We start from the raw sequence: 12,504 nt of genomic DNA on the forward strand, positions 1-12,504 counted from the left end.
TGGCCTGTGTGTGTATATATTACCTTCACACTGCTGTTCTTTGACAAAGCCTCTGCTCTCCAGTGTGATGCTTGTTACCAGGTTACTGCCAAGAGATTTTTTGTTGTCGTGCTTCATTGACGTCAGAGCTTTTTTCTGTCCTTCCCTCTCAAGTCTGATACGTATTTTTCATTTCAGAACTAGTAGGTCTTCTTGGAGAGGTTAAAATAAAGGAAGACAAAACAACAAAAGACCCCCCAGCCATAGCGCTCCCCGGTAAACATTAGTCTCCACTGACACTAATGAGGCATACTCTAATCTCAACTGCTTGAGCACTGCACTCACGGCTTTGTACAAATAACACTCGTGCTCATTCACAAAGGAAAGGAGATACATGACACACAAGTACATGTTTTTTTTCAACTCAATGACAAATTACATTTTGGCCTTGTTTTTTTGCTGTCTTTTTGCGTCCCTTGTAAGGTTGCTTTTTCATACTGTAACGTGTCACGTTTGTGTAGTCTACCTACCTGAATGCTATCAACGTGTCTTCTTTTCTCACTATATGACCAAAATAACCTATTTCTTTTATAAAAATGAATTCCCAATCCACCCTGCCCCTGCACTAAACAGGTTTAATTGGCCATGTCAGATGATGTTGAATGCCACTAATATGATTTATCATGATTATAACATCTCAGGGACTGTTAATGTTGTAAGTGGTTGGTATGGGTGCAGCATGGTTGCTTCCTGAACCCTGTCTGGAGGGGAGACAGATCCTAACCTGTCCTCTGCCTGAGTTAACTGACTGCTCCTGGCAGGGGGACAGGGCATGCTGGGTGGGGTGCCTCACCTGGTTGCCAAGCTACTGTATTGTACTGCATGGAGGATGTGGCTTATGAAGAAACTAGCTACTCACACTCACTCAAGAGCATTGAACTTAACAAAGTGTTCAGGTCCCCCTGCCTCTAGGTCCCAGGCATTAGCAAACATTAGCATTAGCCACAATAATTAGCAAATATAGTTGTCCATAGAGCGATTAGAACCAGCGACGTGTGGGTTGCAAGTCAAGTTGTTACTGGAAAAAAAAGAAAAGCGTCTCCAACACTCCAACATTTTTCTGGTGATTGTTTAGAATTACATTTTGATGATGTCACCTCATAAACACTTTAATGATATCAGCATATCCGTCACTCCATTTTGCTTGATTAAAGTGTCTGAGTTGACATGCAATACCATATGCAGTGCATTACCACGTTATGGTGTCATATGTTGATAATCACATAGGACCTAACCTCTTTGAGACCAGGCGTTCCTAGTCCTAGTCATTACGAAGGTGTGAAGGCCCGTTTGAAATGAGTGACGCCTCACCACACGTCAAACCAATCAAATACCACCTTCATCGACAAGATTTTGTGTATAGAGCCTTCTTCTAGCAAAACAGGATTTCGTTTTTCCTTTAGGTTTTTTTCAATTTTCTTCAATGTTGCAAACTAGCATAGGCTAGATGACGCACATATCAACAAGCAATCATCTTCGGGCATTGTTGGAATGTTGAGGGTTGTTGGAATGTCACATTCAATTAAATTGCAAACTCGTTCCGTTCGGGAACAGAGCGCTCTGTCCAGTTTAAATCCAAGCCAGATCGGCTAATGTGAAAATTCTCCAGACCTCCAAAGGAGGCGTGAGAACAATGTGATTCGGAGGTATGGCTGCACAAACCTATATAGGACCAAACCAGGCAAACTGCAGAATCACCCTAAATAGGTCAGACATGAGTTGCCCTAATTTGGTTTGAACTACTTAAATGACAGAAATGCTGCCATCGGTGTGCCTCACCAAACCCTGCCTGATGTCTCTAGCAGAGCTCATACGAGTGACCACAGTGACCTGCATGGGCACTGTGGAGAGTAACATCCAAACCATGAGCCCACCCCCATGTTCTCTGTAGACCTTGTGGTCCACGCCCTACCGAAACAAACCTTCAATTCACATGCAGTGGTTTCTGTGTATGTCGCTTGGCCTCCCCTCTGCCCCTCTCCCAGCATGAGCCATGTGAGGCGCCCCCCCCCCCGACCCAGGGGTGAGGACAGAGCAGAGCCAGTTGGGAGGAAGAGGGGGGGGGGGGGGGTAGCTGGCACGATGCTCTGGAGGGAGAGGTGCTGTGCCTCAGATTGATGAGCCCAGGTCTGTGGTCTGGGTATAGAGTGTTGCAGAACAGACGTCCTGCTGGCACATCCTGCCCTCTCTGCCATGCCCCCCCCCCCCCCCAAGCCCTCCACACTCGCCTTATCGGAACTCCTAATTGTCCTTATGAATATTTTAGAGGCGAGCAGGAATGGGAGTTGAGGGTGGGGGTATGGTTTCAAGGGCCCTGACAGCTAATGATCCACTCTGTGGTGGGTAGAGAAAGAGAGAGGGGGAGAGAAAGAGAGAGAGAGAGAGAGAGAGAGAGAGGGACACTGCACCTCTAAGAGAGAGAGAGAGAGAGAGAGGGAGACTGCACCTCTAAGAGAGAGAGAGAGAGAGAGAGGGAGAGAGAGAGGGAGACTGCACCTCTAAGGGAGAGACAGAGACAGAGACAGACAAAGATAGAGACAATGGGAGACATAGTTGTACGTATATGATTCAATAAGATTACCTCTATTATTCAGAAGTCTAATGGAAAATGTACTCACGGTACTCTGCAGATGTTTCTAAAGAGCTGGATGGAGGATAATGGAGCATGTGCATCTCATGCGTCCCCAATCTTTTCAATATGTAGATAATGATGACATTGAGATGCCTTTATCCTCAATTTGTACGTTAATTCCCACTCGACTAAAATTGTCTGAAAATATCCAGTCCACTGATTGAAAGAGTGTTCTCTTTGACTGTGGCAACTAATAGCTTTGTCACTCCCGTCATTCAACCAGAGTCTCAGAGCAGCTGCCTGCCTCTCTGAGGGAAGGGTATTGCTCTCTGCAGTGCAACGGATTCTTACCCGATAATATGGTAGCTCTATATTTATCAAAGTGACAATCTAGTCGGTCAACCACATGTAATTATCTGCTGTAGTATATATTGAGCTGGGCGGAGAGAGATGCTTTCTCCTCACACGTCCACCTGTCTGCTGCAGAGACATGCAGACCAGGGCTCAGTCAGGATTACTGGCCTGATAGAAGTCTGTTATACTGTGTTACTGCACCCCTTTGGTGTATCAGCTCGCTGCTCATTGTGGTCTGGCCATTGTCCGGTTTCTGCTGGGGGGATTGGATCGGATCTCACTCGTACTGTATATTGTTTTCGAAACAGCTGCGCTAAGATCATAATAACAAAACAGAAACGCAGACGATCCGAGTGAGACGGAGACCCCTCGCTGCTGCATTTCCTGTCAGCCCGAGCAGTGAGACAATGGACGTCGCCAAAGGAAGGACATGCAGAAGGTCATATCCTGCTATCAGCTCAATCACTGGTGTGTCATGGTCACGAGATTAAAACCACATATGTCTGGGAATCCTACCAATATCCTTATCCAACCCCCCCCCCCTTTCTAAACCAGTAATATGACCATTAGGAGTGAAAATAAACGAGAGACTGTTAAGGCCCGGCAACAGTACATTAAACAAGCGCTTGATGACGGTGTACCAACAGCGACTAGACTAGAACACCCCATGAGAACAACTAACAGAGCTCTTTATTCCCCCTCAAGTGAAAAGCACTGCACCAAAGGGAAAAGGGAACACACTCGCGCTGAAAGACTTGTCTCTTAAGATGTTATATAAGAGAAGGAATATTCCTCAGCAAGATAAAAGCCTTCCTATCAGCCGCCTTCCCCATGCTGATTTTCAAGTCCGTTCACACTCAAAGAGGCCCTTTGATAAGCACATTAGACGGAACGATCCGGACACAATGGTGATGTCATGAGGATTAGCACGCTACCTTGCTTAGTTGTGGCAATGGCCACAAGGGCTAATTCACCCCCACCTCCTCCTTTATTTACGTACAGTACAGGACATGAATAATTTAAACGTAGAAAGCTCTTGACTCGAGGAGGAGGGAGGGCATTGGAGTGTAACGGTGTTCCAAGGCACATAGTACAGTAAATTGCTTGGACCCATTTCAGTGAAAGTGCTTCCCAAGGAAGGCATATGTAATGTACAGGAGGTGACTTACGCAACAGCTTCAGCTCCAATTTTTTTTTGAACTCATTAAATTGTGTTTGCTTCTGGTTTTTTTTTTTAATGTACCGTGGCTGTAGTAGGAACTCTTCAAGCAACGGTAAGCCTTCTGTCAGTCTCTGTTGATTTACTGTAGATCGAAGGCTAGAATTATTCACAGTGGGAAATTCACAGTGGATAATGCCATTGCAATTGTGAACATAATATGCTTTCATGCTGTACATATTACAATTGACATACTGCGCCAAAAGTGTACTGTACATTAGAGGCTGTGTAGATGCTTGGTTGAATATCACTTTGTGTTGCAGTTATGTTAACAATAGGGGCTCAGGTGGAGATATGACTGATTGATGTCATCATCAGTACGGGGGCAGATACTTGAACAAACCCATCTCTAAGGCCTCAATGTTACACACACACACACACACACACACACACACACACACACACACACACACACACACACACACACACTCTCTCTCTCTCTCTCTCTCTCTCTCTCCCTCTCTCCATCTCCCTAACACAAACACTATGATGCCCTGCTGGTTTGACGTCAGACACTCAGCCTCTCATTTTTGTGTGTAGAGCCAAACTTCTATCAATACAGGTCTGGACGGCTGTGAGAAAATAGCTGCTGGCCTTGTTCCCAATAGCCTTTGTGAGCCTCCCAGGGCCTTGTGAATAGATTACACAAGTCCACTCGTCACTACTCTGCAGACCCCTATTACAGACAGACCTCCCTCCATTATAAATGCTGTTGAAAATGCTACGGTATTCACACCCCTCCAGCTCTGCCTCCCAGAACCACACAGCTTTGAAACATCATTTGAAAAGCTAGCCTCCTCGAAAAGCAAGTAATAAATTCATGCATTTATCATACATCTGCTTGGTGTTGTGTTTTTAGGTTAAAAATACTGAGGACCAGATCTAAAAGCTGCCAATACTCATTGTTGACATTAAAGAGTAAACCTTGACTGGGGGGTCACGGCTGCTGGCCTTCGGGCCTCCATGCGGCCCCTTCTAAGGACATGTCGACGTGAGGCCATTTGTGATTGGCCGGGCTGGGGCGCCAGGGCCTGACAGGTGTTTGGGGAGAGGGACACCTGTTTGGCCATGTGCTGATTTAGTGATCCATTTACTGGGAGCTGCGGGCAGCGTCAGTGGGACACCCGGAACATGCCAAGTCATTTAAGGAGGAATTACGGCCGTGCTGTCCCAGACCTTCCCCCCTCTCGAACATGCTCAGGAGCACCTCGGAGAGGGAAGCTGTCACCTCGTAACCCTTTCATAGCCAAGCGGATGCGCTAGGCTAATGCGCTAATATGTGCTCTTGTCGCATACTGTATCATGTGTTGCCCTCACACTGTACAGTCGAGTATCATTGTGATTACCCTAACACTGTAGGTTGAGATCTATATACCTATCCAAGTTAAACCGTAATGATCAATATTCAATTAGACAGCTAGCTAAAGTGACCGGGTCAAAGTGCAGGTTGTTGGGGGCTGTTGTTTTGTCTCAGTGCAACATGTTCCGTGGTTTGTACCAAATGCTAAGTGTCCCTGGCACTGGCTGTTTCCACCCAGGCTGGGCTGGGCTGAGCTGGGCTGAGCTGGGCCCCTCCCTGCATGGCCAGCAGGGCCAGAGGGTGCGGCCGCGTTGTGGGCCAGGAACCAAGCTTGTTGTGGAAGTGCTGCGGCCCTGCCCATCTCACACAGCCATGCCCGGCCAGCCCAACCAAGCTATTCCCATAATGAGCAGGTTGGGACTTTTAATTTGCAGGTCCTGATCAGATCTGTGGCGATCTGGTGGAGAAAGTGCATATTTCCTCCAGTAAACACTGCCTTTTTTGGGTACCCTAACTAAAGAGCACCCTGGGTGAACAGGAAATGAACCAGGAGGCGTTTTCATAGAATGAGAAGAATGCCTCTGCTCTGTGCCACACCAGCCTGTGGTGAATCTCTAGGCACAAACACACTATTAGTGTCCCATTCATTCCCCCTAAGAGTCTTTCTCTCTCTCTCTCTCCCCTGAGGAACACACAATCTGACACATACAGTGCTGCTTAAAAGTTTGTGAACCCTACAGGGATGGTCATTATTTTTGTATAAAATATTAAAATTAACTTATAAAATCTAAACCCCAATTCGTAATAAAGACATTCCAAATAAAGGACACAAACAAAAAAATATGAACTATTTTCATTGTTTATTTAACATAAGTGGTTTATTTAACAAAAACACAGATTTGATGTGTGCAAAAATATGTGAACCTCTTCAGTCAATACCTTGTGACACCTCCATTAGCTGCAATAACTTGGAGTAAATGTCTCATATAGCCACTAATCAGTCTCTGACATCTGTTTTGAGGGATTTTTGCCCACTCCTCCTTACAGAAAGCCAATGGAGTGAGGTTTGAGGGCTGTCTGGCATGAACTGCACGCTTCAGGTCCTGCCACAGCATCTCGATTGGATTTAGGTCAGAACTTTGACTTGGCCAATCCAAAACACAAATCTTCTTTCTCCTGAGCCATTCTTTGGTAGATTTGCTTGAATGCTTTGGGTCGTTGTCTTGTTGGAAGACCCATTTTCAGCCCAGCTTTAACTCCTTGACTGATGGAATTTCCTGGTATACCTCAGAATTCATGGTTCCCTTAATGATGTGAAGTTGTCCAGGTCCAGAGGAGGAAAAGCAGCCCCAGATCTTGACATTCCCACCACCATGCTTGACTGTTGGGATAAGGTTCTTTTGGTGGTAGGCAATGTTGGGTTTTCGCCAAACTTAGTGGTTTTGATTGTGACCAAAAAGGGCAATTTTGGACTCATCTGTCCAGAATATGGACTTCCAGAAACCTTGATCTATGGCAAAGTTAAGATGGGCAGTTTGGTTCTTTTTTTACAGCAGAGGCTTCTTCCTAGCAACCCTCCCATGAATGCCATTTCGATTCAGTGTTCTTCTTATTGTTGAAGCATGCACAGTTACCTGAGATGCAGCAAGGGAGGTCTGCAAATCTCTAGATGTTATGTTTGGTTTGGCTTTTACCTGATTTATTATTTTTCTTGTGGCCCTTGGGGATATTTTACTAGGGCGTCCACTTCTAGGCCGAGTTGCTGTCATGTTAAATGCTCTCCATTTGTACATTGTTTGGCTCACAGTGGACTGATGGAGCTCAAATCTTGTTGAGATGATTTTATAGCCTTCCCCAGACTGATCTCACTACCCTCTTCCTGATGTCCTCTGAGATCTCCTTTCCTCTCGGCATGGTGTGTTTTGCATTCACCTGTATGGGTAACACCAAACTGACCAGGTTTCTTATCTATATTTATCAGAGTCCCACCCAAACTCTTTCCTAAAGATCTCTCCTTTGATTGGTTCATTTGGTACCCAATTATTTCCCCACCTGATTCTACTTACCTACTTGATTTAACCAATGCAACTTGGGGTTCACTTATTTTTGCACCTGCACTAATTTCTTTATAATTTAGTTTTTCTACTACACGCATACTTTCTTCTAAACAAACATATGGAATTGGTAAATATAAACCTTATGTCCTTCTGTCAGATATAAAAAAATACTGGTTCTGATTAAATGAAGATTTCATGGTAAAAACAAAAAAAATCAATAATTGCACAAGGGGTTCACATACTTTCAAGCAGCACTGTATGACTGATGACATTTGGATGCTTTTGAGGACATTTGCTTTTTATCTTAGGTCCTACTGTAAACTTTCAGCTCTCAGCAGCATACCAATAATGTTTCTTCATGCTCTGGGTATAATAAACTAGTTGTTTGATTCAGCACTCTGGGTATAATAAACTAAAACTGGTTGTTTGATTCAGCACTGGCACGTTCAATGATCTGTATAGTTGGAAGTCATTGAAGTGGAGTCAAGTGGCAGTCTCAGACAGCGTTGCTAATTTCAATTTTCTGAAATATGTGTACTGTTTACAGCGGGCCCCTCAGTGGTGTGTATGTGTGTAAGCAGGGCTGGGTAAGCCATGCTCTTAGATAAAGATCAGCACAGACACTACTGTTCTGTCAGAGAGCTGTCAGCAGCCACCAGCTGCTGCAGCAATGCCTAGACACACACACACACACACACACACACACACACGCACGCACACACACGCACACACACATGCACACGCATGCACACACACACACACACACACACACACACACACACATACACACACACACACACACGCACACACACACACACACACACACACACACACACACACACACGGCAGCATTACCTCCACCTCCAGGGTGATGGAGGGAGACAGAGGCAGAGACTAAGGGCTCATTAGTGTGTGCAGGCCCCTCTCCGCGTCCACAGACTGTGGCCCTTCCATCCAGAGGAGTCAGTGACCTTCCTGTAGACACCCAGCTCAGAGGCAGCCCAGAGACAGGGAAGGTCACCAGCGTAGACCTGCAGCAGGTTGATAGGGGAACCCGAAGAGTGGCCATATAAATCACTTTGGATGTGCACGGGCTTGATATCATCATCTGTCATGGAGGCTTGTTAACACTGTCAGTCAGACTGTTAATGAAGGGGAGAGAACAGCCTTCCTGATAGACCCCCAAACACAACACTGTTTTTATGTAGCGACTGTAGTTCACCTATACAGCACATTCCCTCAAAGAAGCAAGACTCTTTCTACTTATCACTATATACAACACTGTGTTCTCTTTGCTCTTACAATAATCGCCCCCATTTCATGCTCTGATAAGCGTCTTTGACCACATATGATAATCCATTTTATTTCCTACATTACTTAACTTTGATAAGATCCTGTGAGTGGCAACCATGCTGAATAGAGTCTGGTACATTTTAAACTGCTGCTCTGTGGGATCCTCTTATGCTCGGGTGTCTTCCAGCTGGGTGGCTTATGATAACTGAAAGATAATGAAATATGCATTGAAACACACACATGCAGTGAGAGGGAGGGAGGGAGGGGGAGAAGGAGAGAGAGAGAGAGAGAGAGAGAGAGAGAGAGAGAGAGGACAACATTCTGTGCAGAACATTACTAGAGTCTGAAAGAATATGGAGTGACATTTCAATTCCCCCATCATGCAGAGTCATATTGGTCCACAGCTCATAGTAGCACACTGGCAGGCTGAATGTTTTTGACTTTGACTCTTAACTAGATTCAAAGAAAGTCATTTGGACTCTTATGAGTAACAACTGATTACTGATTATCGCTGTAGCAGTTTTATTATGTGTTTTTTTTATTATAACTGCTATATTGTATGCTTGTATTGATGAGAGCCATTGATTGTCTCACAATGTACCTTTATGTTTTTCTCCATATATTGTAACCCCCATGCACAGATGACAGGGCCAGACTTAGAGGATTTTAACTGATGAGTTAGTGAGCCCCTGGGGTATATGCTGTACTGTATGTGTGAATTGTGCAATTTTATTTCAGAAATTAACAAACAAAGGCCATATTGACTGTGCCAGTCCTGATCCTGATGACTGTTTTGGGCACAGCCCCCTCATGGACGACCGTTTCGGCAAACTAAGCGAAGAGAGTGATTTAATGTACAAGCGCTGTGGTGTAAGTACTTTCTCCCTTCCCTGCCATTTTGTGTTGATTCCTGTCTTTATGTTGATGTTCACTACAGGCGCTAAACAAGAAAGAACACAGAGGCTGTGATAGCCCGGACCCCGATGCCTCATATGTCCTCACCCCTCACACAGAAGAAAAGTATAAAAAAATTAATGAGGAGTTTGATAATATGATGAGAAATCATAAAATCGTAAGTAAATGCAATGTTTTTGCTTGGCTTTGTGGCACAAAGGATTTAAATTTTTTATTTGACCTTCTTTTGGTTTTACTTTTTCTTCTTTTGACATTATCCCACCCTGCAACCTCTGCCAACTAAGCAAACTTGGACTGTTGAAGCATAACCTTTTTACCCGTTCATTGGAAGTGAATATGTTTATTTTGTTTATTTTGTATTGCAACTTATATTTTGGCACACCCTGATAAGATCACATTGTGATAATTGGTGTAACCTTTTCAAAGCTCTGCATTCTGAATATATTTGTAATGAATGAAGCCATAGCAATCCAAACCAAACTAACTTCAAAGGTTCATATGAAAAGGAATGTCCCATTTTTCATAGGGGGGACAAGATTGTGAAGCTTTGTGTTATAAAGACAAATACTCCTTTAAAAAAAGAGAAGGTTTCTCCAATTTCCTTCCCCCTCCAGCTTAGATATTGACTGTTTCTGTAAGCTTTGGTGATTTATGTGTTTTTTCTCCAAAACCCAATTTTCACCCCCAAGCAGATCGGGAAATTGAATCTCTCTTAGTCTCACGGTACCCAGATCATGTGACAGAGCAGAGGATTCTATGCTGAGTGTTTCAGTCCCCCCTCCCCCTTATCTTATTGTAGTGTACTATGCCCCCCCCCCCCCCATAATGAGGGGGCTCACTATAACCTATGGGCTTTCTCCCATCATCTGGGAAATTCCACCAGCACTCCCAAATCCCACTATCAGTCAACGACCACTGTGTATTTGTTCACTCCATCATCAAAGTACTACCAAGCTGGAGGTGGATAAAATACCCTGCCATTGTGTGGAGCTTTACTCCAAGACAATAGTGATCTTATTGTGGGTGGATAGAAGTCTGCACAACATAGTGCTTATTAAACTGTTGTTTTTCTCTATAATTCTGACTCAGAGAGCACCACTGTTTGCCATTAACACACTAATAATATCACTAACTGCCTCACTGGTCAATGCTGTGAATGGAGTGGCCTCACTGTCACCAGTCACTCTCACTCAAGCCTTGAATAGTCAGCACTGCATAGACATGGATTGGAGTGGCAGTCATTTCAAGTGATTCAGGATGCTTCTCTCTGTATACGGTAGACTAAGTGCTCCATATTCCTATTGGAATGAATGCCTTGATGAAAAAAAATGCCTTGATGCTATTCTGTTTTTAAGGAAACTGTTCATCTGTATTGGAGTGCTGATTATTACAATGCAAGACTGACCTACTGTATGACAATATGCATGTTTTTGCAATGATTTTTGTTCTCTGAGACAATGTTTAGATAGCGTCATGATTTTTACAGAAATATGATTTTCTCAACTGGTCACTTGTACATCTGTGCATAATAGTTTATATAGATACAGCAGTCACTGTTTATACCAGGATGACATTTTTTTGTACAGCCAAATAAGATTCCTCAGAATACATGTTATGCAACGCTTTTCTTGTTTTATCCAGTCTTTTTTTGACAACTTCCTTGTCATACAATGTTTAAAGGAAATGTAAGAAAGACCTATCAACAACTGGTATTTTGAACATGAACGTACATGTGGAATCCGTTTTCTTTTTTTCTGGATATCTAAGGAGCTACTCTGTTACCCATACCCATGTGACTGATCTGCCATCCCCATGCCCCCTGTGATCCTGCCCCCAGTGCCAGGCCATTGATTGTTCCCATGTCTGTGTGTTTCCCTCCTGTAGCCCACAGCGCTGCCCCAGCAGAACTTCTCCATGCACGTGGCGGTGCCAGTCTCCAACCCCAACGCCATGGCCTACAACCCCGGAGGCTCCCTGAACACCCAGGCCCTGGCCGCGGCCGCAGCCTCCCTGAGCGACAGTGGGATGCTCTCCCCCCCCCAGTCCTCCCTACACAGGAACGTGGGCTCCAGCGGGGGTCCTCAGAGGCCCCCCAGTGCTGGCAATGCAGGTCAGTACCAGCACCGCCAACTGACATCTGTCCAGAGTCCTGTTGCCGCTCTGCTGTTTTCACCCTCTTGTTCTTTCAGATATGTCTGGATCTTAAGTGACCATGTTAGCCTATGGATATTTTCTGACATTTGACGTGTTCGGTAAAATAAACCTTGAGTTCAGCTCATGCTTTCCCAAGTATATGAGAACGGTTGCAGAATAACTGCCGTGGTTAACACCTTTTCAATGTTTGCGTGACACAGGAGGAAGTGGAATGAGTTGATGATATTTCACCATAGTTATGCACCAGGGGAGGCTGCTGGAGGTAGAAATCGGAGGACGGGCTCATTGTAATGCCTGGAATAGAATGGGGAATGGTGTCAAACACACATGTTTGATACCATTCCTCATTCCATTCCATGCATTACAATGAGCCTGTCCTCGGATTTCTGCCTCCACCAGCCTCCCCTGCTATGCACATCATAGTGATCATGAACTCCGTCCTGTAGACTTCGCAGGATGGAGAGGTGTGTGCCACACATACCATACAGCTAGAAGGTGTCACATCCGAGAAGTTAAGTCATTGTTTGGTGAAGGGGGATATTGAGGTGTGAAACTACAATGGCTAAAGATGCCTCTCTGAGGTAAAACATGGGGTCCTTCC

The 12,504-nt window shown here is 44.7% G+C and overlaps 1 protein-coding gene across 5 annotated transcripts in view; it reads left to right on the forward strand.

Moving 5' to 3' along the window:
• The window catches only part of mef2aa (myocyte enhancer factor 2aa), a 71,250-nt gene that overhangs the window by 42,483 nt on the left and 16,263 nt on the right, over positions 1-12,504 (forward strand). For 3 of the 5 annotated variants that reach the window (XM_083667169.1, XM_083667168.1, XM_083667171.1), the window contains exons 5-6: positions 9,772-9,906; positions 11,634-11,859. In XM_083667169.1, coding sequence (XP_083523295.1) covers positions 9,772-9,906; positions 11,634-11,859 — 361 coding nt within the window. Of the gene's footprint in view, positions 1-9,572; positions 9,705-9,771; positions 9,907-11,633; positions 11,860-12,504 lie in introns of all 5 variants that reach the window. The other 2 variants (XM_083667170.1, XM_083667172.1) reach the window with 1 other exon arrangement.

The sequence above is a fragment of the Argentina silus genome (assembly GCF_951799395.1).
Source record: "Argentina silus genome assembly, chromosome: 3".
NCBI lineage: Eukaryota > Metazoa > Chordata > Actinopteri > Argentiniformes > Argentinidae > Argentina > Argentina silus.